Source organism: Lepisosteus platostomus, chromosome 1 (genome assembly GCF_059453375.1).
Source record: "Lepisosteus platostomus isolate fLepPlt1 chromosome 1, fLepPlt1.hap1, whole genome shotgun sequence".
Taxonomy (NCBI): domain Eukaryota; kingdom Metazoa; phylum Chordata; class Actinopteri; order Semionotiformes; family Lepisosteidae; genus Lepisosteus; species Lepisosteus platostomus.
Genome location: NC_142611.1, coordinates 11,164,968 through 11,192,645, shown reverse-complemented (window position 1 = coordinate 11,192,645; position 27,678 = coordinate 11,164,968). Strand labels below are relative to the sequence as shown.

Genomic DNA, 27,678 nt, shown 5'->3' with positions numbered 1-27,678 from the left:
ACACTTAAAGGGGTGCTGAGTGATTTAAAATAAAGACCAAAAACTGCTTTACTCTCTTTACCCCCATTGTTTTAACAACTTTTTGTCAAATGTCCACTGACTTGTAATACAATAGCAAGAAATGGCTGATATCCATTTGGTAAAAGCATCAAAATAAACTGGATGTGCACTCTGCTCCAAAATACGGTATTAATAAATTATTCATGAATATATTTATTAATAAATTATTTTGGAGCAGTGCATGCTCATCAGATGCTGCTGCTTGTACAGATTTTAACTGAATAGAACCTCAATATCTTTTGATCATCCAGTTGATGCCAAGACAGTGCAAAGCATGCATCTCTTGTTAGTCCTATTAGTCTGTTACTCTAACAGTAGACCCCTGTTAATGAACTATGCAGGGAGAAGGAAGAGAAAAAACCAGGCTTCAACTGTGAAAATGTATTAGAACACCAAAGACTCACAGAATCAGAATGAAACCTGTTGCATTTTCAATGTTCAAACTCAAAGGGCACCAATTGGACCTGCTGAAATAGTTTCGGTTGTAAACCCCTGAGAAACCTGTAAAGGACAAGCTCTGCGTTTTGTCTACCACCCACAACACGCACTGCAGTAGGAGACCGATCGCTGCCCAGCCAGAGGCTTCCCATCGGAAGCTCGTCGCCATACTCACGAGGCCGAATGCTCTTGATAAACAGTATGCTAATATACCGAGAGCGTAAAAAGTTCTGCGGTTTTGGAAGAAAAGGAGCCGCTTGATGGGAACAAAAAAACAAAAAGGAACTCACCCTTGAACTTTTTGCTTGAGACTTTAAAAATAACAATTACACATAACTCACATAGCTGAAATAAGTCTGGTGAACTTAATTCTTGAATCTAAAAGTTGACTTACCAAGACAAAATATCCATTACAACAAGTAACACTGATTTGCCACAGATGCTGCACCGCCAGTCTGTTTCTAAAATCCCGTCTCAGATGTTCCCTTGAAGGCAGTTTCTACTTGGTGTTTTTCTTAGTTTTTGTTTCCAGTTGGTTTTTTTTTTTTACACAAAGTGTAGCGCCCTCTCAGCGCCCTCTAAAAACCTGTGGGACTCCACTGCTGCAGACACGTTCTGAAAGGCCAGGAATGGAATGAGTGTTAGTGTGGTCAGGTTGCAATGGAAATAGCTGTATACCCACTGCTGGTTAAGGACCAGGACTCATGCCTCTAACTTTTTTCAGGATTCAGGTGCGGTTCCATAGGAATCCCAGCTCGGAAGCTGGGAGCACACAGTGCATCACAGTAATTGCAATCTAATATCCTGTCTGACCTACTTTTTTTGTCTGATTTCTACTTTCCCTAATTCCAACATACAAAAAAGGCATGCAATATATACGAAAGGTAATTGCTCTACTGGTCATCTTCAATTACAGGACATGCTAATGATATCCATAATACATATGGAAATATACTATTATATAATAGTATTCCACCCATTCCAAAGATACCCCAACTATATATTAAAAAAGGCTCATTCATTCGTACAGTTTTGAATCAAGATGCAATGTATCAAATCCTACAAAAAGAACCTTCGAAATGAACATAGGCACCACTCCCAGTTAAACTGCATCGATTTTTTTGAATGACCCGAATTGTGAACAAGACATTAGAAAACGTCTCCTGTTCGGACCCCAAAGACAAAAGGTATAAAGCATTTGTATACACAATGAGATATCAATGGCAGAGGATGAATGCTTTTGCAAGTAATTCTACAGTACAAATACAGGAGGAATGTTTTCCTTAAACTTAGGAACTATTGCACTTTAAAAAAAAGATATTCTGTACCAGGATTCAAGATACTATTAAATTAATTCATCATATCCTGTACACTTTCATACACATACTTTCATGATGTTTGCACAATCATTAGGTTAAACCACTGGTTCAGGGATTTATCTGGCTTACAGTATCCAATTCAATTAGCTCACTTTTTACTATAGAGAGTGACGGAAGTGAAAACTAAGAAAAAGTTGAAGGACATGCCGATAGATAAAAGACCTTCGCATGAAATTGCTGGAGGAGACCGCAATGTCACAGACCAAAAAGGCCGATATCTATAATTGTCTAATAAGACTGAAGGATTTTAACACTAGAAGGCATGAATATAACTGTTCTCCAAACACAGTATTGACAATAGTGGATTTTATGGGGAAAAAAAGGTTCTATAATGAACTTGAGTATGTGAACTGTGTAATTAAATGGAAAATGTACTGAAACACAGTTACTGTATTTGTGAATTTTTACTGGAGATGGAATTTAAATCCATTGTCAATTTTCATGTTCAATTATAATAAATAAATCTCATTATCCAGGAAGGAGAGTAACATATAGATCTTATACTGTAGGATATTCTTCAGGAAAAGGGAATAATGGGAACATTAATTAGTCACGAACTTTTAGGATCTCCTTCAGTTGAACATGCTGAATGAAATTACTAGCTGTCAAGCTGAACTCCTCCTGTAATTGTTCTGTTGTAGCACACCACCACTTTAGATGTATAAATGTGTAATCCCCCCCTGTCTCCATGACTGAAATACAGTATAAAGGGCTTGGAAAAGATTATACTGTACAAATAATGTCTAATATGGGAATGTGCACTCAGATTTAGACCATATTGCAGGCTTTAGTTCACTTTCCACCAGGCTTTTAGGATAACAGAAATACAGCAATTGTTTCTACATAGGTAAAATCATGTAGGGTAAATGAATTCCAATGTCGAGCCAAGAAGGTGTTCTCCTTTGATACAAATGGCTACTCTATCTTCTTCTTTCCATCAATATGAACACAGTGAAATGTGGTTCAGATAGCCCACTATTTAATATCCTCTTCCTAAGGGTTGCAAGCCAGACTCTGGGCTTTTTAGGACTCCAATAGGATTTTGCTTATCCAGTGCTATAAACCATTTTATTTTGGGAAAAGAGGGAATGACAAAAAAATAAGTACTTGAGCCTAGAGAGTATATGCATTCTTATTGCTGCAATACGACCCTTTAGAGACAGGGGGAGACCATGCTTCACAATCCTCTGCGATGGCTCTTAGGATAGTCCATGGTTATAATGTAAATCAGTAAATCATTCAAATTAGCAGATATTTGAATCATTTGAGTCCATTTTCTCCAGGGAGACAACTTACAGACCAAAAGCAAACATTAAATAAAAACCTTAGCATGCTCCCCTTGTTGGATCAGTGAGGTTAACTGCAGTTTACCGATGCCCGCTGCACACTCTGTTGAAAATGTTTCTATATTGATTGAAGCACAAGCACAGGTCTTAGAGCGCTGAAGCTGGTTTCCAATAAGTTTTCACCAGTTTGAAACCCAATTGGAAAAGGATCACTAGGTAATAATCAATGCTGATACTCTGAGCATGATGCTGAAGGAGAGCATTAATTCTGGGTCTGTCACCACTAACTACCACAGTCCTTGCTGTAACTGATGGAGCTTTTTCCATCCTGTACCTCTGTTGTATTTTGATTGGCAGAAAATGTAATCAGATGTATATAATTCTATAAATGACGCAGGTGGCCACAGAACCCTGAGATAGCCCCCAGAAACCGCACCAAAGTACAAGTGAATTTTTGCCATTGCACAAGGACACACATGGATGAAGAATTCAAATGTTCCATTTAGTTCCACACGACATCGCCATTTAGGTAACCTTACATCAATACTGCTCCTGTGTCAAGTAAACCGCATACAGGAGAACTAAAAGCTGATGTATCAAAGAAAAAGCAAGTGCCTATTTTTCACCTGTATTAATTAAAATGCACGATAAGAAGCACTTAATATATTAATACCATAACCAAAACAATTTCAAAAATGCACGATTTTCAATTTCTTCGTATTGTGTAGACATGCAATATTCTGGTGTTGTATTTTTACATCTGCTACATTCACAAAATCTCAGGAAATTTATAGAAGCTTTTGGATCTCGCATTGACTGACAATTTACCGATTCGCCACAGGAAGCTGGACATGATTGCAAAATACTCAGTACCACCATCATGGGTAAAGTTAAAGAGCTGTCAGAAGTTGTGAAGTACAATATTTAAATCTTTTAGCACTTAATTCTTCCCATTAAGGCCATTACGAATCTTAAGGTTAATGGGATGGTTGTTACTCTACCAGGAAGAAGGCATAAGAATGCTTATCCCATATGTGTTGTCAGAACAGTGTTTTGAAATGTTAACTCACACCCACAGGCAAGAATAGTGAAAAGTTTTTAAAAAATGACATTAGAATACAATGTCTCCAAGACAACCGTTCAAAGCTGACCTTATGAATCTGGGTGACATTTTAAGACAACAGCTAGCCAAATAGTAACTGAACCTAAAATCAAATGGGATTACATTACGTGGCTGAGAATGGAGTTTCTGGAAGTGTCCTCACAAGATTTGATTGGTTAACAGTCTAAACAGAATATCTCAAGTACTACCAGTGTAGTCTAGGTCACCTGGAGGAGCTGGAGAGATTCTGGCATCAGAAGTGACTGAATCTCTCTCAGAAGATACTTAAGAACTACACAAAGCGCCTCATTGAAACGTAAGCCTCATTTATCACTGCTCACATAATCCTAACCACTCATGAACAAGTCAATTTGCACATCATGCATTCAGACATAAATAACTTTCTGATAGGACTGAATACACACCTGGATTTTCAAGCTAAATTTACTTTTCGTTGCAGTTTATGAAGGGCGTGAAAACATGAGGACATGATGCTTAAAGAAGAATGACAAAGCTGCCTAGGTTTCAGGTTTCCCTGCTTTCAAATACAAGAAAATTAGTTTAATTGATACTCACCAGTCCAGCTATGGGGGTGGGCAGTCGATTAATCTTCTTCACAAGGCCTGGCTTTATAGAGCTAAGCAACCTGCAGGGAAATAAGACTCTTTAATTTCAGCCTCAAATCCAAAGCACTGGTCTCCAGTCACGGTAAAGGATGTACTGTATTAGCAGGAGGATCTCAGTTCAGTGCTTGGTTCCTCCACCACCATGATAATCCTGCTGTACTGACAAAGTCACTAAACCTCCTTATTCTCTGGCCTTTGGAAGAGACCTAAAACTAAGCTTCTGCAAGCTAATTTTCATTTAAAAAAAAGTCCTTTTATTGGAAAATACTGATATAGTTTCTTTCAAATGTCTTTAATTTGAAATTCTTCACTCTAAATGTTGTTCTGCTACTGCACCATTTATTGTTAAACACTGTTACTACCGTATGACAAAGACTCACAGTACAAAGTCTGGCTTACCCTGGTACAATGGCAGGAAGACAACCCTGGTTTTTGGTTGAGGTGTATAAAACACACCTACAGTAGCTCCTCCTCATGATACAACTTGGGCAAGTCAAACATTTCCAACATTGAATAAAAGCCAGATTTGATTAAAAAGATTCATGGATATGTACATTTATCAATTTTATTAAATACTGTATAAACAAACGTCTGTGGGAAGGAAAAAGGAACTAATCATTTCTGAAAAACATGCATGCTGTTAAAATATTTTTTCTAAATGTATCCTTCATATGCCAGAAAGTTCTCAAATCTCAATTTCCCAACATTTTTCTACTTTTCGCCGAATGTATTTGATAATGGGACACTTTCGGTTTTGTTTTTGTATATATTTTTTTTTACAAGGCAATTTACGGTCAACATCCCTTTCAGACCTCAACAATGTGATCAGGTGACCTGGACACAAAAGGCTTCCTGAGAGGAAGACTACTGTATGTCACTTCCTGGGGCTGTGCATGCTGCTGGAATCGCTTTCTCACGTTTTCAAAGCCTATCCAGTGCGATTTGTTTCATTATCTATTTAAATAGCGTCAAATAAAACTAGGGACAGCTGGGGGAAATGGGAGGTCCCAGGGCTGCACAGAGGCAGTGTGCACAAATATAGTAACTATATATTATTTCAACACATCAGTGGCAACACATGAATGCTGAATGGAAGTCACAACACAAACCTTTACATACTGTATTAATAATAATAATAATAATTGCTTACACTTATATAGCGCTTTTCTGGACACTCCACTCAAAGCGCTTTACAGGTAATGGGGACTCCCTTCCACCACCACCAATGTGCAGCATCCACCTGGATGATGCGACGGCAGCCATAGTGCGCCAGAACGCTCACCACACATCAGCTATCAGTGGGGAGGAGAGCAGAGTAATGTAGCCAATTCATAGAGGGGGATTATTAGGAGGCCATGATGGGGTAAAGGCCAGGGGGGAAATTTGGCCAGGACACCGGGGTTACACCCCTACTCTTTTCGAGAAGCGCCCTGGGATTTTTAATGACCACAGAGAGTCAGGACCTCGGTTTTACGTCTCATCCGAAGGACGGCACCTGTTTACAGTATAGTGTCCCCGTCAGTATACTGGGGCATTAGGACCCACATGGACCGCAGGGTGAGCGCCCCCTGCTGGCCCCACTAACACCTGTTCCAGCGGTGGAGGTTAAGTATTACTTAACCCTCCTAAATTCATCTCCTCTTAATTTGCAAAGGAACAGATAAAGGTTTATTCCATGTTGGAAAGAAAAGAGACATTTTGGCTGTGTAGCCTTCTTCAGGGGTGTAACTTCTTCTTTTCCTTTTAGCATGGAAAAAACCTTTACCTGTTCCAAAAACAGGGAAAAGAGAATTCCCCGTTTTTGGCAGAAGGGCCTGAATATTTCCTGGTTTCAGCTTCTCAGAGCAGCTTGTAGTGACCTCAAGATACACTGACCAGTGTGTATGACTAGTGCAACTAGAAAATTTCATATTCTGTTTGCTAGGATTTACATTTTCCACGCTTTACTAAATATCCAAACATTTGGCCTTCATTGCTTCATTGTGCTGTGTCAATATGGAAAATGATTAAACAAACAGCTACATGTGTTTCCTGACGTGGCTTCACTACGATTGTTGCCTTTATCTGCTTGTCTGCCCTAAATATGCTCAGCAGCAGGAGGTCGGTTTGGAACAATTAGGTAATGTCCCAGTTTTGTTAGAGCTGTCAGAATCAAAATCAACTATTGTTCAACGATTTGAAGCCCAGCTTTATTTTGAAAGCAATGCAAGGTACCAGCAGGTACTACAGGCACTAGCAGGAGCTTATGGTAACATACCAGGAACTTTGAATCAGCCTAGCACACCTAACAGAACAGACAAAAGAGGCTGCTTGGTACTTCGATCGGAGGAAAAATGCTGAAACACCCAGATTGATGTGAGCTTTCAACTCAGGTACAATGAGCATCCATTCGGTTAGCTGTACACCAGGCACATTTTTAAAACCGATCCTAAAGATGCTTTCCTCATTAAAATGTATTTCAAATAAAACAATCAAGAAAACCTTTGAGGAGTGGCATAACAGTCAAAGCGCATCTGGTAGGTATGAATGACAAATCACCAGGTCCTCTCTCAACTACTAACTGTAAGAATTGAGAGAGTCCATATTGTACATCTTTGAGAATCTGGTTGCTAGATGTCTTTTGATCCGAGGCTTTCATTAAAGCCTTTCAGTGGGTCTGTCTACCACATGGCTAGGTGCCACATCCTGTTCTGCACAATTTCCAAACACATTGGGTGAAAAAAAAAAAGAAAATTTCTCTGATCATCAGTTCCAGCCCCGCCTCATCATACCAGATTCTGCTGAGTTCAGGCCCAACAATGTCAGATATAGGATTGGAAATTAGACGGTATTAGACGAGAGGTACACTTGGATGCCTGCATAAAACGTGGATGTTTTTCTTACATGTTGTAACAGACAAACATTGACAAATTCCACTGTACTCTTAGAACTGCACAGAAAACTAATTCTTGGAGTTATCTAACCTAAGCCTGCTCAGAAAAAAGGAGGAGTTTCTAATTGGTACAAGAGCAGTAAGAAGGAGTGAAGCTTATAGTATTCTATCAAAATACATTCATGTGCTCAATGCACTTATTAGGAAAAGACACTTATAGTAGCGTATTAACACAATAAGCCCAGCCTCTCTCTTGGCTTCAATAAGAAATGGTATATTCCATCGTTCTCTTGAATGATCCTGTCATCACCAACTTATCTCGAGAGGGGATAAGTCTGTCTGTCTGAGAGGGTCCTGTCTGTCTGAGGAAACTTTGTAGTAATGGGACAAGAAGTGTAAGAGGACACAATTTCAGGTGGCATCAGTCACAGATGCCTCAGGCACCACTTGGTTTTGTACCAGGTCTGAAACGATGAACCTTCCAGGGCATTAATAGGAAAGGCAGTTAAAGAGTCAATTTTTTTTGGCTGCTAAATTAAAAAATGCTTTTCTACTTAAAGTTTGTATTAATATCATACAGATGGAAGACCTCTGTCTTCACTACACAGCCAAAAATTGTTCCTCACAGTGAGAGAGACAGCTTTTTGTGAAGTGAATGAATACCACAACTTAGGAAATGACTAGAGATCAGCCTTGCAAATAGAATTACCACAAGCATCAGAAACTGATACGCCTGGAGAACATATTTTCTGAAGTACAATTATCGCAAAACAGGGACGTGACCTTTTCTGTGGCATTTCAATGCAACCCTTGTCCAACAAAGATAATGACTACAACTACAATGGGATCCTAAACTTGCCATCACCTCCTTTATGATAAATACAAAGCCCAATGACACTCCTGGAACTTTATACAAAACCCCACAGCTTTGCATGTATGGGACTGGCACAGACAACTCAGCAGAAAGCAGTACAATCTGCCCAGGACTTGCAGCAGCCTGGCTTGTATGCTGTTGTTCCAACTACTGTATGGTTTCCTATGGTGTTCCATGTCACTACTCTTTCCCTGATTTTAGTTATGTCAGATTTACTTTTGAAAAAGGTGCTTAAAATGAATTTTACTCCTTTTTAAATTCTTCTTTTAACCTGAATCACAAAGACGGAAAGACCCAAACACTGTTTGCCTAGGTGAAAAAATAAGGAGCTCAACAGGTTTTCCCACTTCATAAGATCCGTTACTTCTTGTTTGCTATATAAACAATAAGTAACTAGTACAGGTGTTAGAAATACTGTTTTGCCCTGAAACAGACCTGAAAGCATATTCTCTGGTCTATTAAGATGGTCTATTTAGGTCAAACATATTTGCAATGCCCTTATAGGCTTAGGGCATAAGTAAATTCACCCTTTTCCTCACTCAGACCTGAATTATTTTAAATTGCAATGTCAGGTCAATCAACTTGAGGAGGAAGTCTTTGCAGTATAGCAAATCTACAATCTATAATGTACAGTAATCTATCCATTTATATGAATACCAGAAGATAAATAATACAGTATGTAGTAACAGTAAAACAAAATGGTAAAAAATATATACCATGGTAATTTTAAGTCATAGTTTGTCGTCATTTAGGAAATTTTATGCAAGCAAAAGTGACACTGTAGATTGTGTTCTATCTGTCTTTTTGGACAGGCAATACCTCCACAGGGGTGTAGCCATGTATGAATTACCAATACATTAGGATTTTCAGTCTCGTCTTTTTTAAGGTGTTAAAAAGAAAGGGTACTGAGAAAGCGAAGGCTCTGGGTACTCACTCGCACAGCAGGATTCCGTTTTCCAGGCCAGATCGAAAGTCCTTGTCGCCGAAGCGTCTGCCTGTGACGGCCTGCAATTGGAACACAACGACACATCAGGCACTGTCCTTGCAGAAGCCTCCGAGAGGATTCACACGTCAGATATCGACAAACAGTAACGGGACAGCAAAGGCCAAAGTTATTTTTGCTTCACAGATGAGTAATTTATATTTACGATCATGAGATTAATGTGAATGAATGCATACGGACAATATACGCTTTGTTTTGGGTGAATCCCTTCCAACCAATGAGAACAAAATCATACTGTGTGCTCAATCAAGCAGTTGCCAAGTGACTGAAAGGACTGGGACACATGCTTTGCATATCCCTTTAAGGCACTGTAATAACTTCATGACGTCTGCGACTCACTAAGTTAATCAAAAATCTGAGTTGCATTACTGTTGTCACTGAGTTTTTGTGTATTCCTGAGAGGTTCTGACTTCAATTTTCTTCAGTATGGAAAATGCATGCTCAATTGGATTTAAAACAGGAGATTGACTTGGCCAGTCTTGGATTTTCCACTTGATATTTGGTTGCATTCAGAAATTTGTTTTGGTCTTTGTCAAGCAGCACGGTGGAGCGCAGCTCCACAGATACGGAAGTATTTTCTTCTCATTAAGCAGACAATTTGCTTCTATAAAACTTTTGGGTTTGTTCTGCTGCAGCCCTGTTTAGTTACAGTTCATCAGCAATAAAGCATGACAGTCCCAGAAGTCACAATCAGCCAACCTTTGCTGAAAACATAAAAACCCACTGGAGAATGAAAGCACTGTGAGATGTGTTGAAAACTGAGTGTGCAAACACTAGCACAAATCTTAACCTATATAATACTGGAATGTAGGGTGAAAAGGAAACACACCTGCTATTTCACAAACTACAGTAATTTAATAATAAAAACCATATTTACAGATGAGGATGTCCTTTACCCCCCCTTTGCTTTTAAAGACTATTCCAACATCGCAAAAGTCTTCAACGTTCGGCCTCCTAATTTTCCAATTTTTCTTTCTAGCTCCAGAAGATTTTCACTGTAACAGAGATCTGGTTTTGATCATTTGCTGCCTTGCACAATCCGTCATGGATTCACAGTCACTGCTACCATAAGGAAACTGTTACATCTCTCTCTTCTGCATGGAGTCCTCCCAACCCCAGAGTGATAATACTCCTCTTTGATCTTCCTGGCTACCCAGAACTAGTAGAAACAATCCCGATCCTTTTTTACACTGAAAAGACGTTTCTACATCACAATCTCTCTTCCACAACAGAAAAACAATTCGATGGCTGCAAACTAGGATTAAGGCAAGAAAATGATCTTATATATTTCTCAGAGTATTTCTCCTATAAAATACACTTCTAAACTGCTGTGCAAGAAGTACCAGTGAAAGTGGTCCTGAAATAGTGGTACTTTCCTATTAAGGCTATTTACTTTAAACAGAGGGCAGAACATGACTACAAATAGACCCAGTCAAAAGAAAAATCACACAAGCTTGCTCATACCTCCAAAACGCAGAACAACAACTGCTGGTGCTCAGACCTGAGGCCTTATAAATCCTGCTGAGTTGAGGCACTATCAACGATTTGGCTTGCCTGCGAGGGTTAAGTTAAACCATTTCACTTAGCTAAACGTAACAGGCCTTCCACCAGGTCTTCGCTCCCTGTTTACCAAGCCAGGCTACTCAACAAACCTGACCAAGTGCTTAGATGACTTAGTTCTTAAAGGCATTGGTAATCTTGTGCTTCATCAAAAACAAGAACTGAAAATGCAGTACACAGGCACCCTCTAAACACCTCAGAACGCAGTTTCTGGTTGGTCACCGTCTGCTGTTAGACCTTGGTTGCTAGGCGACCATGTGCTGCAGCACATCCACACTGTAAACGCTATGGCCTCCTCAGCAAACCCCTTCAGTACTATCCTCCTTTAGGGCTGCACTGCACTGCAAAATTCTCACTGCCTCAAACAAAACTCAAAGAAACGAAGTCCACCTCATCACAAAACTAATGCAAGTGGGAAAATAAGCACTTATAACTTTCCTACAACTCGTAGAAAACGTGTGGCCATAAAATTCAGAGAAGCACTAAATGCTGGAACCTTGGGATAAAACTCCCTAACATTTTGGAAATATTTGCACCGCTTGAAAGAGTACCGTCAGCGGAACGTGTTTTACTCCCATTAACACAACATACTGCTAAATATCACTCCGATCCATAAAACACCACCACGTTATTTCTTACTCTGACACCTTGAGGGAAATGCTCTTTGTGCCCTTTTTTGCTGCATGTATCCGAACACAACAAAAGGCAAGTACTGGCATATTTTAAATCCAACATTACCACTGACAGCACTCTGCTAGATCTGTTCTGAATTTCACCCACTGTGTGAAGCGATAGCGCAGTTCTTCTTCTAGACTACAACGCTGTGAAAGTTGCTTCCTGTTCAACTTCCAGCTGCTGTTGTCCTATTTGCCTTTCAACACATCGGGCAAGTGGAGGTGGTCCTTATTATGATACAGTCCCCACAGAGATATCACTGCCTGTGTTAATTGGGCCTCCATTTACTTGCTCTTAAGAAAAAAAGGTCTCAAACATGGAGTGAAGCCTAGAACCGCAGAAAAAACACAAAACATCTTAACACACTTTTCTTATCAAAGAAATAAATAAGAGCCTAACATGTTGAAATAAATGAAGAGAAAAGAAAATCGGTACTCACAGTATTTTACCATATAATGGGAATCTCCCAAAAAAAAAACAGTACATTCCTTTACTGATGCTCTCAATAAGAAAAGCTGATTTACTGTACCGGTGCTGGATGCTATTTTCACCTGCGAGTTTCACTGGGTCTTCCTCAGTCTTTTCCTGCAGTTAGACAGAACCAGGAAGGACGTCATCCCCCTATCCTCACCGTATCGGTTACTCGCATGCATAATGTATGTTCCCTCTGAATAATGTGTGTAGGTGTTACACACACACACACAAAAGGACAGCATTGTACAGTACGGAAGAGCTTCGGAAAGAAAATGTCTCAAAACTGTATCCCTCCCAAGTTTTCAAAAGCCCGATCATGTGAACTAACTGTATTGTCTACAATCTCCTACCTCCCCCAGCAGCCCACTGAGCCTGAACAAAAACTGCTAACAAGGCCTGCAACGCCTTATTTCACAGGCACACCTGAAACGTCACGAGGCAGCAAGAGAGACGGGGTTGGGGAGGAGGGAAGGAGCCCCTCGGTCACCCACTGCACAGCCAGCTGTCCGAACCACCGGTCCTCGCCCTCCACGACGAGAATGGCACCCACCCCCTGGCACAGCCGAGACCTGCCAGCTGTGCTCCCAGCGATGTGAACCTCACCCCCCCCAGCTGGGACTGAAGACGGCGCCTCGGCCGGCCAGGGAACGTTCAAATGGATCTGCTGGCCCCTGAAACACGCCAGCCACTGAATCCAGCTTTATCATTTCTGCAATACATGTGGTCTGCAGTCTGGAATGAAAACCTTCTTCTTTGCTACTGAATCACTCCAAATGAACTAAACTGGGTCCAGAACAAAGACCCAACTATGAGAGCTAGCCGAGGCCAATATCGTTATTTCTCTAGCCCTTTCCCCGTTTACTTTGTAAACCATAACATTTGCGTTTGATTCCGGCGCTTTTTGTGATACTAATGCACAGCAAGTTACATTACCCTGATCAGCCAGACACTAAAATAATGTTTCTAATAAACATGATCCCTAAAGGGTAACAGAGAAGATTAGAAAATGGGATAGAGAAAGACACTGGGGTGGCTTACACAGTACATTAAACTGGATAAGTTTAAAATGTACAGCTGGTGACCCCTGCAATGTTCAATGTTTAATATCATATCAGAAAAAAAATCTTTATACAGCACTTTATGTATTTCATCATTAACATACTATAATTAGTTAAAATGACTTATATTGCAATTACTAACATTTCTAAATTAAACAATTCATTTTAATGGATCGCCTTAAAACCACACTAAATTCATTGCACACAACACTAATGGTAGAAATGACACGTTATTTGCTGCTCTGGAGTCCATCCAGAGAAGAGCAATCAGCCACACTCCAGAGCTCAAGGAAAAGACCCGGACTGACAGGCAGAAGGAACTGAACCTTTCTAGTTTTGAAGAGATTAAGCCACAAAGGGATCTGAGACAAGTGCTCAGAATCTTCAAAGACACTGACAAAGCCAACCCTGTGAATCATGAACCATAGGGCCCAAGTGGAAACAGACTTTGGCCAGGTTTCTGCTGTAGCACTTGAGGAAGTTACAAAAAAAGTTACAGTATTTAATTTTTTTTTTTTAAAAGACGTCCATGAAACAAACACTAAATTGCCCCTTTTCAAACATCAGAATCCAGCATACAACTATTAAGGAGTGATCCTGCCTGCCCAAAATGGACAGGAGACATTATTTTTTGGCAAGTGAGCTAAAACCAGGTTTTCCTTCGGACAAAGGATGGCACTGTGTTCCTACACATCAGGGCTCCGAAAACAAATATTCCCCACAGGAAAAGGAACAAATGTTAACACTTACATAAAAAAGCCGCAAAGAATGCATTTTATAGGGGGGGGTTAAATCAATTAAAGTGGTCTGGAACTCCTAGAATCAGAGTGCTCTGTAGGGGGGATAGAATCTGCCAGCTCAACTGTACCTACAACGCAGGCAGGTTTCCCTCCAGACTTGGCACTAGTACCCCGATCTCCACGGCAACTCTCCCAGCCCGCGGGCAGACCATGATGCGCGCCCACAGATGCAGACACGCAGCGTCATCAGCTCAGGTAATTAAAAGGCATGCTAGAGAGTGGAAGGCTGATGTCTGCACCAGCGGGCATAATTGCTTCTCTTTTTTTTTTTTTATAACACTGCCTTTCATTAACTATTGATGACTCCATGGAAAATACAGGACCTATTCAAAACTGAGATAGCTACCCGCCGGGAATGTTATTTGTCATCCATGGGCTCAAGGCATCCTCATACCATGCTGAATTTGAAAATTCAGCATTTTTAGCATTTCTAAGATAAATTTATCCCCCTTTTTAGGCTAGTGAAAAGGTCTCTATCATACAGGAAGGGTACCATTCAATCCCTTATAAAATAGCCTACAGAGTTGCTTATCCACTACATTGTCTTAATTAATAAGCACTAATGTATGCAAATTTTAAGCACAGCTGTTGTCCTTTTTTATTGTGTATTATTCCCAGATGGGCTAATGGCCTTGTTTATTCTTCCCATAATACAACTATTTCAAGGAATTCGTCAGCATTGAAGGCAGGTGAAGACTTGACGCAGCTTTACAAATTACTTAATGTGGTAAACTGGCACAGAACCAAACACTCCAAGTGTAACTTCCCAGGGGAACAAACGGACGAGACAGCATTTTGTCAAAGACTGATGAGCTCATTAGGCATCCAGTACCTGACATAACAGTACTTGGCTTACTATTAGAAATGGATTTTGAGTAGATTTCAAGTAGCCTGTACTAGACTTTAAACCCCACTCGGTCTCATTTCGGAGAAAAGACTTTAAACGTCAGACTGAGAAGAGTTGAACTCTGAAGAGTCAACTGGGACTCAGGGACTCAAAGATGGCACCACAAGAAAGAAAACTGGACGCTCCCACCACCAAGGTAGAAGACATGGACCTTCTTACAAGAAGTAGGGAATTGCTTTTGAAAAATTCTTAAAATGGTTTTGAATTCACCGACCGAAATATAAAAGTTTACATTATACAGTGCCTTGCAAAAGTATTCAGACCCTTGATCAACTTTCTCATTCTAATGAATTCCAAATCCTACATTGAAATTTAGTTCTCTGCGATATTTTTTATTTCTCAGCACTGAAACTTAAAATGAATTATTACTGTATATTGATGTCACCATATAGAATTGTACAAGTACAAGCATTATTCCATGCCGAAAAGAAAAAGAGACGCCTCTTTTCACCAGGTGGATATCTGAAGAAAGCTCTACATCGACTTTACTTGTTCCTTTACAGACTACGCATGCTGACGCAGCTCCCTACTTGAACTTCATATAGAATTGTGTATCTTTATCTTTTTGAAGGATATACCTTTGAAATGTACTTTATACTTACAGGCAGAAAAGACTCACAACCACTTCAGTTACATGGGCTTTATTTTTGACTACTTGTCTGAAAACCATGAAAAAGAGCTGCTTAAAACGGGCTGAATACAGAAGAGCCACGACGCCGTGATTTTGTGGTAGAATAAGAACAGCATGCATAAGTGTAGTTAATCACAGTAAAGATTGGCACATCCCAACACAAAGTGGAAGATGTGGCAGGATTTAGAGGAAACAGCCTAAGGACTGAAAACCCCTTGCAAGAACTGGAAGTTTCCATAAAAAAATCCTTTTTTAAAAAAAATAAATAAAGAGGGACTTCGGAAAACGGCCTTCTCAGAAATTCTGCACATGGAGTTTCGGCCACCCACTGGTCAAAACATACAACCAAATGGCTTTCAACAAACAAAAGAAGTTTGTCAGGTTCTTTGACAGTTTCCAGTCCCAATGACTCAGTAGAGGACATTTTCCAAATTACTGGGATAATTACCAAAGATAGCTGCTCTGGCAAGGCCCGTGGTTCACGCTCTCTGTCGAAAGAAAACTGCAGCTTCGTCAAATTGAAACTCACCCTCTCAGCACAATCCCGGTGATCCATTTCCAACCTGGCATTTCTCAAGAATGCCACAACATTATCCCAATTACTTTTCTCCACTAAAGTAGTTCATTTTTTTTTTCTCCAAAGTAAGGTTCTCTCCAAAAACCTAAAAAATAAAATTTGAAGGGCTTCAACACCATTTTAATAACATTTAGCAGCAGAGTTTTTTCAAATGTGACAATTCCAGTTATGGCGACTGAATGTCACCTGTAAACAGATTCCTCTTTTACTGTATGTATTGAATTCACTTGTGTGCTACCACAACCATCAGCAAAAGAATCCACAGAAACTACTGCTTCTGCAAGGATGCCAGACACTACTGGACTCTTACTTTCCTACTCTGTATAAACTCCTCTATAATGCTATAAAAGACTACACTCCTGCATTAAAAAAAAACTAACCCTTGTAGATAGGCCTTATAATAATAATAAACTATTTTATATAGCACCTTTAAAGGAGGCTTCTCCAAGTGCTTTACAGAATGAGGTTTGTCTTGTTACCCTCTTTAGTTGGCTGCATTTCTCCTTCATAAGTTGTTCCACAAATGCGTGGACAAAGAAGTTAAGTAATGATTCTGTACTTCAAGAGAGCATCCCCGAATGTGGTGATAATGCAATGAATCCTAATTAAGTACTATAAGTAGTGTTAAGTCCCATCCAGAGTTCCTGTCCTGGTCTCAGGCTTTCCCCAGTCTCTCCTCCAATCAAAACCATGTGTTACATGAAGTATCTGGACTGTTCCAGTCCCATGGTCAGCCTGACCCACCACTGATCACTGCTTTCTCCCCCTGTCCAGCAGCAGTCTGAAGTCATACCCTCACAGCTGCCCCCAAGGAGAAGAAAGCACCACTCCTTCAAGACATCTTTGCTTGTACATTCACGCCAAGTGAATTCAATACATACAGTAAAAGAGGAATCTGTTTACAGGTGACATTCAGTCGCCTTACTGGAATTGTCACATTTGAAAAAACTCTGCTGCTAAATGTTCTTAAAATGGTGTTGAAGCCCTTCAAATTTTATTTTTTAGGTTTTTGGAGAGAACCTTACTTTGGAGAAAAAAAAATGAACTACTTTAGTGGAGAAAAGTAATTGGGATAATGTTGTGGCATTCTTGAGAAATCTTTTAGCCTCAACAGTGTTAGAAGATTGGGATGTTAGAAATTTCATGTGTGTTTTCAATGGGTCTGTCCTCTGTGACCTCCTGAGGAACAGAGAGAGTCTCCCAAATAATTATAAATAATAATAATACAGCTCTTATTGCACTGGCAAAACTTTACTTCATTGGCCATGCAAACAAAGCTATGTTATTTTTTAAATTTGACTTCACTTTGAGCTCCTTTACTAGTGAAAACCTCTATTCTAATCAACAAATGGTGCAGAGAAAGAACATAACTGGCTAATAAAACCACTGATTACTCCCAGACCACATTGACAAACCTGGCATTTAGACAACAGCTCCATATCTGCCCCTTCTAAAAAAATGGCTGATGTATCATTTTAAATATCATAGCTACCAAGGTAATTAAGGACATTCTGACTTTGTTACAAACACGCATTTGTGGAACAACTTGAAAGGGAGAAATGAAGCCAATAAAGAGGGTAACAAGACAAACCTCATTACAAAAACATTACCAGATCAAGCCTACATGAGCACAAGAAGGCCGAGCGCCTGCGCTTGGAGCAGAGACAATACCACAGCCCTCACCACCACTACCCTACCCTGAGCACAAGAACGTACCACTGACCACTAATCAGAGATGGAACCAAATCGGCGCTCTGCATCTTGGCTCGAGTGCAGTCTGCCTGGAACAGCTCTGCCATAAACTGACTCCAGGCCTTGGACAGATGCGACGGTAAGGAAAACGCTTAACGTGCAAGAGAGGAAGAGAAAACCACATATTTTGAATCAAATGGACAATGAGGATGTTACATATTAATATGTCAAGAGTGAAGCAGTTTCGTTAATAGGTTCACCACTGCGAATTTGGTACAAAGAAAATCTTTTCAGAAAAACTTTGCGCAATGTCTTCAGACTTGACTAGAGAATAAGAGCAAAACCAGTGCCAACAACACTTAAGAGCTCCTTCTAGGCTGCTGAACAATACATCCTCCCCCCCATCAGTCTGCGTTTCTTAGGTACTGAAGTACTATTCTGCTCTTTAATTTCCCTCAACCACATTCTAAAGAAGACAATTCAGATGGAAAAATAGGAATGCATATTTCTCTTTCAGCACAAGCACACAGAGAAAACAATAAGAACATTCAGTACTGGCCATCTGTATGTTTTAAATGTTCCGTCACTTACATATATTCTCTCATATGTGGAATTGCTTCTCAGAAGGTACTGTACAATGTTTTAAAACCAAATGCTTTGAGGCAGATTATCAAATGCAGAAATGTTCAGACCCATTGCCTTGTACAGAGCGTGCTTTGCAGTGTCAGTCAGTGGCTTTTTCAACATCTAAAAAAAAAAAAAATCTACTTATCTAAACTATTCTTAAATTGGTGGCTGCAGAACTGCTGATCGGAATCAGCCTGCCACTAACTTCACTCTGGGGAAGTACTATTTTAGCAGGAAAGGTGCAAAACTAAATTGCCAACTCTCCAGTGGAAAAGCAGAACCGAACGGTCATCATCTTGTGGGACAACGAAATTACTTACACTTCGAAATCCCATGACATTTTCCCTTTTAGCACATCTGCATTTTCCTTCCAGAATGGACAAAACTTCCTTTTTAAAAAAACCCACGCGCAGAAAAAAAAAAAAAAAAGAATTCCTTCTCCTCTTCACAACATTTAACCCGTACACCACATAGGGGTTTCAAACATCGCGTGGGCCTAAACGCACATTCACTGAACACAACCAGTCTTACCTAACCACCAACTGCATAATCTGAACAAGTTCTCATGCCCTGCTCATTCAGGAACTCATCCACTTTACACAAGTAATCCCTAATCTAGATAATTCACTTTACTGAAGTATTTACGGACTAATCTTTCACTCTAGCCAGTTTAGCTCCACAGGACACTCTGTGCTAATGTAATGCACACCTGCTGAACTGTAGGCGATGGTATTTGTTCCCTTCAGCCAATCAGATAGCAGACTAGACTATCAGTATCCTCCCCTTGTTGGTTATAGCTCCATTACCTGGGATAGCTACACTGCATGGAGTCCCAGCAGGGATCTGCATCATCAGTCACTGAGAAACACCGAACAAACTTTTCCTCTTCCAAAAGGAATGAATAAAACCCAGTGCTGTGATAACTGCCGAGTCCTCACTCAACGCCAAACACTGCTCCTTTCAAAATGGAGCAATCCTTTCCATAAATTAAAATTGAAAGGTTAAATAGTTAAGGCATAGACTTAACATGGTGCATTTCGCTTGGTTGGACATCAAGGACAATATTTGTAGGCTTATTACTAGCAAATCAAAACAACTTCTTTCGGAGGAGCAAATTATTTCATATAGGCTGGGGGGAAACAGGCTCTTTGTTAAGAAACTGTTTTGAATAAATATAGACATCTGGGGAAAATGACCTAATTTTTAAAATATATGTAATGTTTCATGCAATAACAAATAAAAAAACAAATTTAAAGAGCATCTGCTCCATTAAAAAGGGGACATAAAACTTTAATTAACAGACCCTTTGCAAGCAGATGCTTTCTCATCTTTTGTGTTGCCCACACACATCAGACCACTCCTTCTTCATTTATACCACTCCCAGTGCTCGCACCAGAACGATCTACAGCAGGCCTGTATTCCACATGCCTGCCAGAAGACGAAAACTAATTCTTTAAGGGACCGTCAGCACACAGTGCAAGGAAATAGATATTTTGCTGTATAAAACAAAGAATGTGAAGGTGGCCAGAACTATGCAGGAAAGAATTAAAAGTGGTTTGAATGTATACTACTATTTGAGCTTTTAATTAATAACAGTTGGGCGCAGATAAACAAGAGCACCCGATTGTGCAATCTGAAAGCGTAACCTGCTTTGAATTACAATATAAAGTTGGGAACAGTTGTTTAAGGCCGAGCTGAAAACATCTGTCCCTCTGCTCATAAGGGACGGGGGAAATGATCTTGCTCCGCAGCTAATTCCATTGTCCAAAAGCCCAAATGATTGCACTTCCTTTTTCACATGGCCATGACAGAACACCAATGCTTGCTGTAGAACCAGCTTAGGTCGAAATCACTCATGATGTGAAATGCTTCTAGATGCCCATGACTGCCCGTTTCTGACATTCTCAACCTGCCAATATCCACAGTATGTGATACACTCATTACTAAAACGAATTACAAATTTGTTCACACAAATTAGCCAGCATGTGCCTATACAGTACCAAATGCATTTCAAATACTCTACCATATAACAAACAGACAGGTCTACACAAACATCAGAAATTGCACTTGTTTAAGAATGTACTTTTACCCACCATGACATACAGTACAAGGATTACAGTACATACAATTTGTGCAGTTACAGATTACCAGGTATATACCAGTATAAACACGAGCCAGCAGCCATCTCAACCTGCAACTCACAGCTGGCAGCCCACTGAAGCTCAGCAGGTGTGAGCCTGGTCAGTACCTGGATGGGAGACCTCCGGGGAAAAACTAAGGTTGCTGCTGGAAGAGGTGTTAGTGGGGCCAGCAGGGGGCGCTCACCCTGCGGTCCAGGTGGGTCCTAATGCCCCAGTATAGTGACGGGGACACTATACTGTAAATAAGTGCTGTCCTTCGGATGAGACGTAAAACCGAGGTCCTGACTCTCTGTGGTCATCCCAGGGTGTTTCTCAAAGCGTAGGGGTGTAGCCCCGGCGTCCTGGCCAAATTTCCCATGCCTCCTAATAATCCCCCTCTATGAATTGGCTACATTACTTTGTTCACCTCCCCCCCACCCCAATCCGACGGCAGGCGGAGCGACACGCCGGTTGGAGTATTTCTCGTCGCAGTTAATGGCAACATCGGCTCAAAGATTTGGTTCAAACCACCAAATGGAGACTGGCGTGCCGACAAGCGGACCCTGCTGATGTGGGATTAACGCTAGGAAAGAGAGAGCGATACCAGTATGAACAAGTAATAGGTTTATTCCATGCTGAAAAGAGAAGAAAGAAAACAACGTTTCGTCCACACCTCACACCTAAAGAAGGCTCCACGGCCGAAACGTTGCGTTTTCTTTCTTCTCTTTACAGCATGGAATAAACCTATCACTTGTTCCTTTGCAGCCTACACACCTAAACATATACAGTACCAATATGTGCGCTTTTATCTCAGTAGTAATTTCCTTCTCCCTATAAAGACAATAACAGGCTATTTATCATCTACAGTATGCAAGAAATCAACACAGAGTTGATTTATATAGAACAAAGTATCCAATAAAAAGTTAATTTGCACAGTTAAATAACCTATTTAATAAGCTATCATTCCCTCCATTATCTTCCCAACCTGTAAACAGACTAGTTTAGGTCACCTCAATAAATACAGTACAATGGCAGTTACAGTACCACAGGTTTAATTTGCCTATCACTGTCACATCTTTATGAATGCATTTTACATGGAGCTGGATAAAACTACACACACACACACTACAAAACAGAAGTGTCCAATCTGAAGACGTAAATGTTTCAATTTCAATTCATAAAGACACACCCTTGTTAAGATCCCAAGTTTTCTCTTCCAAGGACCTTTAACATACATATTATGCAGAAGAGCAAAATTATTCATGGAGTGAAATGTTGTATATGTTTGAAATTTACTTCAAAGAGACCGATTTTGAGGAGGGACTTCGGAAGCAAAGATCACACTTCAAAAGGGAAGTGAAAAAAGTATTCCCTACAGGGAATACGACAGGAACATAGCAAAAATGTGATTTCGGAAGTCCAGAGTCCAAATATAAAAAAAGTGTCAACAATATTTAAGCAGTTAAATGGTGATAGCCTTTGAAGAGCACTAGTTGACTTGACAGGCTGATGTGATTTGAAGGTTCCCCCCCAGTCTACTTTTCTTCTTTAGGACAGAAAAATCACAGCACTTCTGCACAAAAAATATACCATTCATCAGCTTCAAAACTGAGTGTTTGCTTTCCATGCCCAGAAAGACCATTACCAATAAAAATGTATTTTAATTAAGATTAAAGAGGTCTCTACAGTATCATTGAAACACATTTGCAAATGAAACAGGTCCCTCAAGTGTGCACCAACTAAGAGGCCGAGATTAATAAACCGAGGGAGAATGGTGCTCTCTTCACTCCTTGGTGGGGCATTCCCCATCAGGCCAGGAATACACATGTCATCTAGTGACCTTTCCAGAGAGAGATGTCCAGCCTGTCAAGTGCCATTCACCTGGGAGTGTAAGTCAACAAGAACGCATCACATTTTCACCCTAAACGCACTCGAATGATTATTCATCACCGCAACTCACCTCGAAGGGCAACACAACAATCACGTGTTGTATAACAGAAGACCAGACCAAGTAGGGCTCTTGAAGAAAAACGGCAGCCTTTTCTTCTCTAAGCAGGGCTCGTGCAGCTGGCTTGCTGAACTCAGCCCAGTTCATCAAGCAGTTGGATTTGTCTTAAATGTTGCAGACGAGAGATGCTGACTGGACCACAAGGGTTCCATCACTGCCAAAGTGTCAGAGAAGGGATGACCTTTCTATGCACCTTTGCATGAGGGTTTGAATCAGTGTAACCAGGGGTCCTTAAAGTCAGATCTGAGTGTGCTGGGAATGAGGAATGTAAGACCTCGTCTCTTTGACTTTATAGACCACACAATTTCAATTATTACCTTTCATTTCTGCTTGAAAATGAAGCCTGGTACTGTACATATTTACAAGGTTCTATCATAAAACCTTCGGCACACTTTTTTTTTTTGTAAGAGGCTCAAAGCATAGATAATAGCTCACTCTTTGGATCTAAAGATGTGTATAGTATAAAAAATAATGGACATGTACAGTAGCTGAAGAGTTATTCAATTGCTTGTGGAAACAAATGTTTCAAAAAAAGTTGTTCTCATTGGGGTCAGATCTCTGTCCACAATGAGTCCAAGCAAAGCAACGAGTAAAAATTTAGAATTTCATTAAATCATTTCATATTGGTGCAGACACTGTACGTATTTTGTCTTTTGTTTAGTATATCCCAAGTCTGGAGAAGTATTATTCTTATTTATTCTAGGACATTTATTTTTGCAGATCTCCTGGGTTTCCCCCCCTATTCCTTATCAGTAGAGCAATACGTTTTATTAAAATCCTGCTTATTGTTATTTTAAAATAATCTCTTGGAATTTGTTGGGAAATAAAATTAGAAAGACTGATTCCCCTTGAAGACCATTCTCATTTTCAACTTGATTAAAGGTCTTAAAGGTCAATGGCATTCAGAGGACCTTCAGTCAGTTGTGTAAACTGTACCGCTATCCTTTTAAAGAACATTTCATGGAAATTACTTGTCAAAGCTTGGATCATCCAGATCTGTGAAAAGCATCTTAAAATGGAACAAAATACAGTATGGCCTGTCTGTATCATAGCCAGTCTCTGTCTTTTAATTGTGAAGAGGTGGAGTTAATCCTTTTTTAACAGGAGAGGCCTGAGAGCAAATGAGACAGGAAGAGGAAACAGCTGAGGGAGCAGAACAAACTAAGGCTTAGTTTTAGGACCCAAGATGAACAGCTGAAACTATATCTGGAGCACAAGGTCACTGCGTGTTCAGAATGTGCTCACTGGTCTGGAGTAAAACCCACCTTACCTGACCAAACCAACCAGAGGCATTCAAAAAAGACAAACTTATTGAAAAATGCCAGAGACGCCGTTTCTCAGCTATGAACAATTGTCAATGCTTTCAGAAAAACACTTTACAGACTAACCTTAGAGCCAGTATGTCCAACCCAAGTAGTCCTTTTGTAAACCAAAAGACTACTGGTTACAGAGAGGCAGAGTTAGTCACCTGATATAAATCCCTGGGAAGAAATCGTGCGATACAAAAGCTTCGAAACTGGAATCTCTGCTCCGTACTGCGGTATCTGCAGCAAAGCCAGACCCCAGAGACCCGGCGCAGGGAAGATATGAAAATTGATGACTGAGGCTGAAGATTTTTGCCCTACTTTCCTTGAATAGCACAGCTTGACGACATCTCCTGAAACAGCATTGCTTGGCCAGAAAGAGAGAGAGAGAGGGGCTGGGGAGAGGAGAGCTGGAAAACAGGTTGCCTTCTCTTCCGGGCAGACTATCCCGTAGGGAGACACATCTCATCTTTAAGACCTGCTTCTTCCATTCTCTCTCAGGGGCTTGGCCAAGACAGCTTCTCTGGCAAACCGTTACTGTGATATCACAGCTGTCTGATGTTAATATGAAGGATTTTAAATCATTACCATGTACACTTGCAGGTTATTTATCTTCAGTAACTAAGAAATATTTGGGTTATATTATAATTTTGTGCAATATTTATATAATTTTGTATGTTTTTTTTTCTTCAGGAGCAATGCCATGTTCTCTGGGACCAAAAAATAGCTAGTTGACTCTTACCATAGAATATTTTAATTAGATGGATGTTCCATAATAGCAGCAACTGCTATTATAATAAAATTCTTTCTACATCTAAAAGACACAAATAGTTGTTATAAATCTAAAGAAAACCACAGAACCACTCTGGATGTTTGGCAACTTTTTTCTTTTCCTGGCAGATTTTTATTGCAATATTCCTCTCTTATGAGAAGATCTATCATTTTCATGTGACAGTCTGGGATTTGCTGCAAGTAGCTTTAAGCCATCTCTTCCAATAAGACACGGTCAAGAAACATTCTTGTTGAAAAATGGAGAGCAGAAGATCACCATCAGTGGCTATTAAGAAACACCAAGGGTGAACAGATGGTTTACAATTCTATGGTTTGCTGGAACCAAGACTCAACTAATGGCAGAAACAGCCCCAGTGTCCAGTCACATCATTGATGACTGACAAGTTATTTTAAATCAATAGATGTTCAGGTATTATACTGAGAAAATGTAGCTCAGCTGTGCATCAGTAATCCAAATTTAGTCAAATGTAATGCTATGCGAGCTAATGGAAAATGTCACACAATGTAACAAAAGAAAAAAGTTTATTGCTTAGGTTGATTTAGCTCTTTGAGTGATTTAATACGCATTTACCAATGATAAAAGTGCATCAACAAACAAAACAAAAATTTGTTGGGATAAAACCACATTTCACAGCCAAAATGGAACTTCATAAACAAGGCTAAACTGATTATGTTACAGCTCAGTCTTTAATTTTTTAAGGAAAATTAAATGGTCGTACAGCTAAAGCTGGGTTTATAGCGGACACATCTGGTTGGCAGAATTAATCAAGGATGAGTAAATCGGAGGTACGGTAGTTTTTGTAGTTACACAAAAACATATAGCATAATTTACGTTATGCGATCAGCTTCATTTTAAAAACGAGCCAAAAACTTGCTACAGCACAACAAACATTAATTTCTCCCCTGACATTTTGTTGGCGAGACATCTTGATTTATCCTTGCCACATGCAGCCAACAGGAAGCTGTTAACAACTCAGGTCAAATCCTCCAGCTTTCAGAGAAGTTAAGAAGTTCAGTGTAGCTTGACAGTTGCTCCGTTAGTGCCTTCAACAAACCCCTAGCCCCAAAGAATCCAAAATAAGATTAAAAAATTACATACGCACTTCACATGACTTATAGCAAGCCTTAACATAGTATGCTTGTTGTTCTTTGAAAGTCAATCACAGTTGCGGCCATCTTGAGACCAAGTGTCCTCACCTTCTGTTACCCACATCACTCGGCACCAGTGACCCCGGCGGCCATCTTGTGTGCCACACAAGCCATCATCCGGTGCCAGATATTTCAAGACCAAATCGAATTGACTAGACAGACAGTCGCACGCAGATCAACAGACGTGTCGTTTTTCTGCTTCGGCAGCCAAAGGGTTGCAGCTGGGAAAACCTTGAATGGCTCAAACTTCTGTGCTTTTACATGGCTTGAGCCATTCAAGTTTTTCCCAGCTGTTGTCCCTCTTGGAGCCCTTTTCCTCGCGTTCGGAGGAGGCCCGAGACGTTTACAAACAGGACAGCAGGGCTCTTCAGGCCGAGGAAGATTTGGAAAAAGTTCAGATGAGATTAACACTCTGTGTAGCCAAACTATTTTGTCTAAACTATTTCCGATTTTATTTATAGCCCAACGCTTTTATGGTATATTTTAGACAATGTCTAAAATCCGTAAACAGGCTGCACATAGAAAAACCACAAGCTAGAAAAGTGATTCAGGAAAAAGTCATACTATACAAACAGTTTATAATGAAGCACCTTAAATGATGTTTTGCATTGATAAAGCAGGGAATCTGTTTTTCCATTGTATTAACACTTATTACTACCAATAGCTAACTCATTCTAAGGCTGGCACCACTCACAATCCTTGCATGCTAACAGAGGGGGTACAAGAGTTGTATTTGGCATTTCTAAACCATTTTATTATATACTTATACTGTACAGCAGATATTCTCAAGAGGTTCATTTAAAATTTTATTCAGGTGATCCACAGAAAAGCTGCTGGACAAAAGCGAGAATTTCTGTACCCAATCATAAATCGATTCCTCATCTCTACGACGGAGATCGAGAAAAATAACGTTCGAGAAACAACGTAATGCAGTGCACAAGCAATGTCTGGCTAAAGACAACAAGATGATGAAGTACAGTAATACAGTAAAAGACAAATATGAAGTCACCATACATCAGTTTTAGGTTCACTTATGCTGGTTAGGATTATGGCATCAAGAGGTGGCATCAAAACAGTCCAATGGTTTTAATAAAGGAATGCCAGAAGCTACAACATGATCTTCGGGGAATTCTCTGGTTAGTATGAAGGCCATTTTTTCTGGAAAAACAAAAGAAGAAATATATTTCAACAAATCAAGGTCAAGATTTGAGGTCTAGCTTTGCAGACATCAATTAAATCATTTTTAAAAACTACTGGGGTGTTTCCCCCCCCCAACAGACAGTGACTCTCTAAACAAAAATAAGAAAGAAAAGCAATATGCTTTAAAACTGTCCAGGTATAATCAGTTCACTACAGAACTGCCCAACACTGAAGACTACAAGCAGTATGAATATGCTCTGCGAGACCAGGCCAAGTGAATGGACCAATTTGGCAACGGACTTCTTAACAAAAACACGACTTTTCTGATGAAAATATCTAAGTAACGAGACCTTTCCAGAACAAAAGTGCAACAAGAGGACACTACATTTTCATTCACATCAATGATGAAGACTGAACCCTTCCCTTCTTTGTTGTGTTTACAGTAAGTCTCGGTAAACGAATCAAATGACACTACAATAAGCAACCTTTTGGTACAAAGCTTTATAGATGAATTCCATCTGGTT

At 40.0% G+C, this 27,678-nt stretch overlaps 1 protein-coding gene across 16 annotated transcripts in view; it reads right to left on the bottom strand.

The window, feature by feature from the left end:
* The window catches only part of limch1a (LIM and calponin homology domains 1a), a 148,464-nt gene that overhangs the window by 79,875 nt on the left and 40,911 nt on the right, over positions 1–27,678 (bottom strand). For all 16 annotated transcript variants that reach the window (XM_088623651.1, XM_088623679.1, XM_088623688.1 and 13 more), the window contains 2 exons: positions 9,572–9,642; positions 4,842–4,911 (listed from right to left, as the gene is read on the bottom strand). In XM_088623651.1, coding sequence (XP_088479777.1) covers positions 4,842–4,911; positions 9,572–9,642 — 141 coding nt within the window. The remainder of the gene's footprint in view (positions 1–4,841; positions 4,912–9,571; positions 9,643–27,678) is intronic.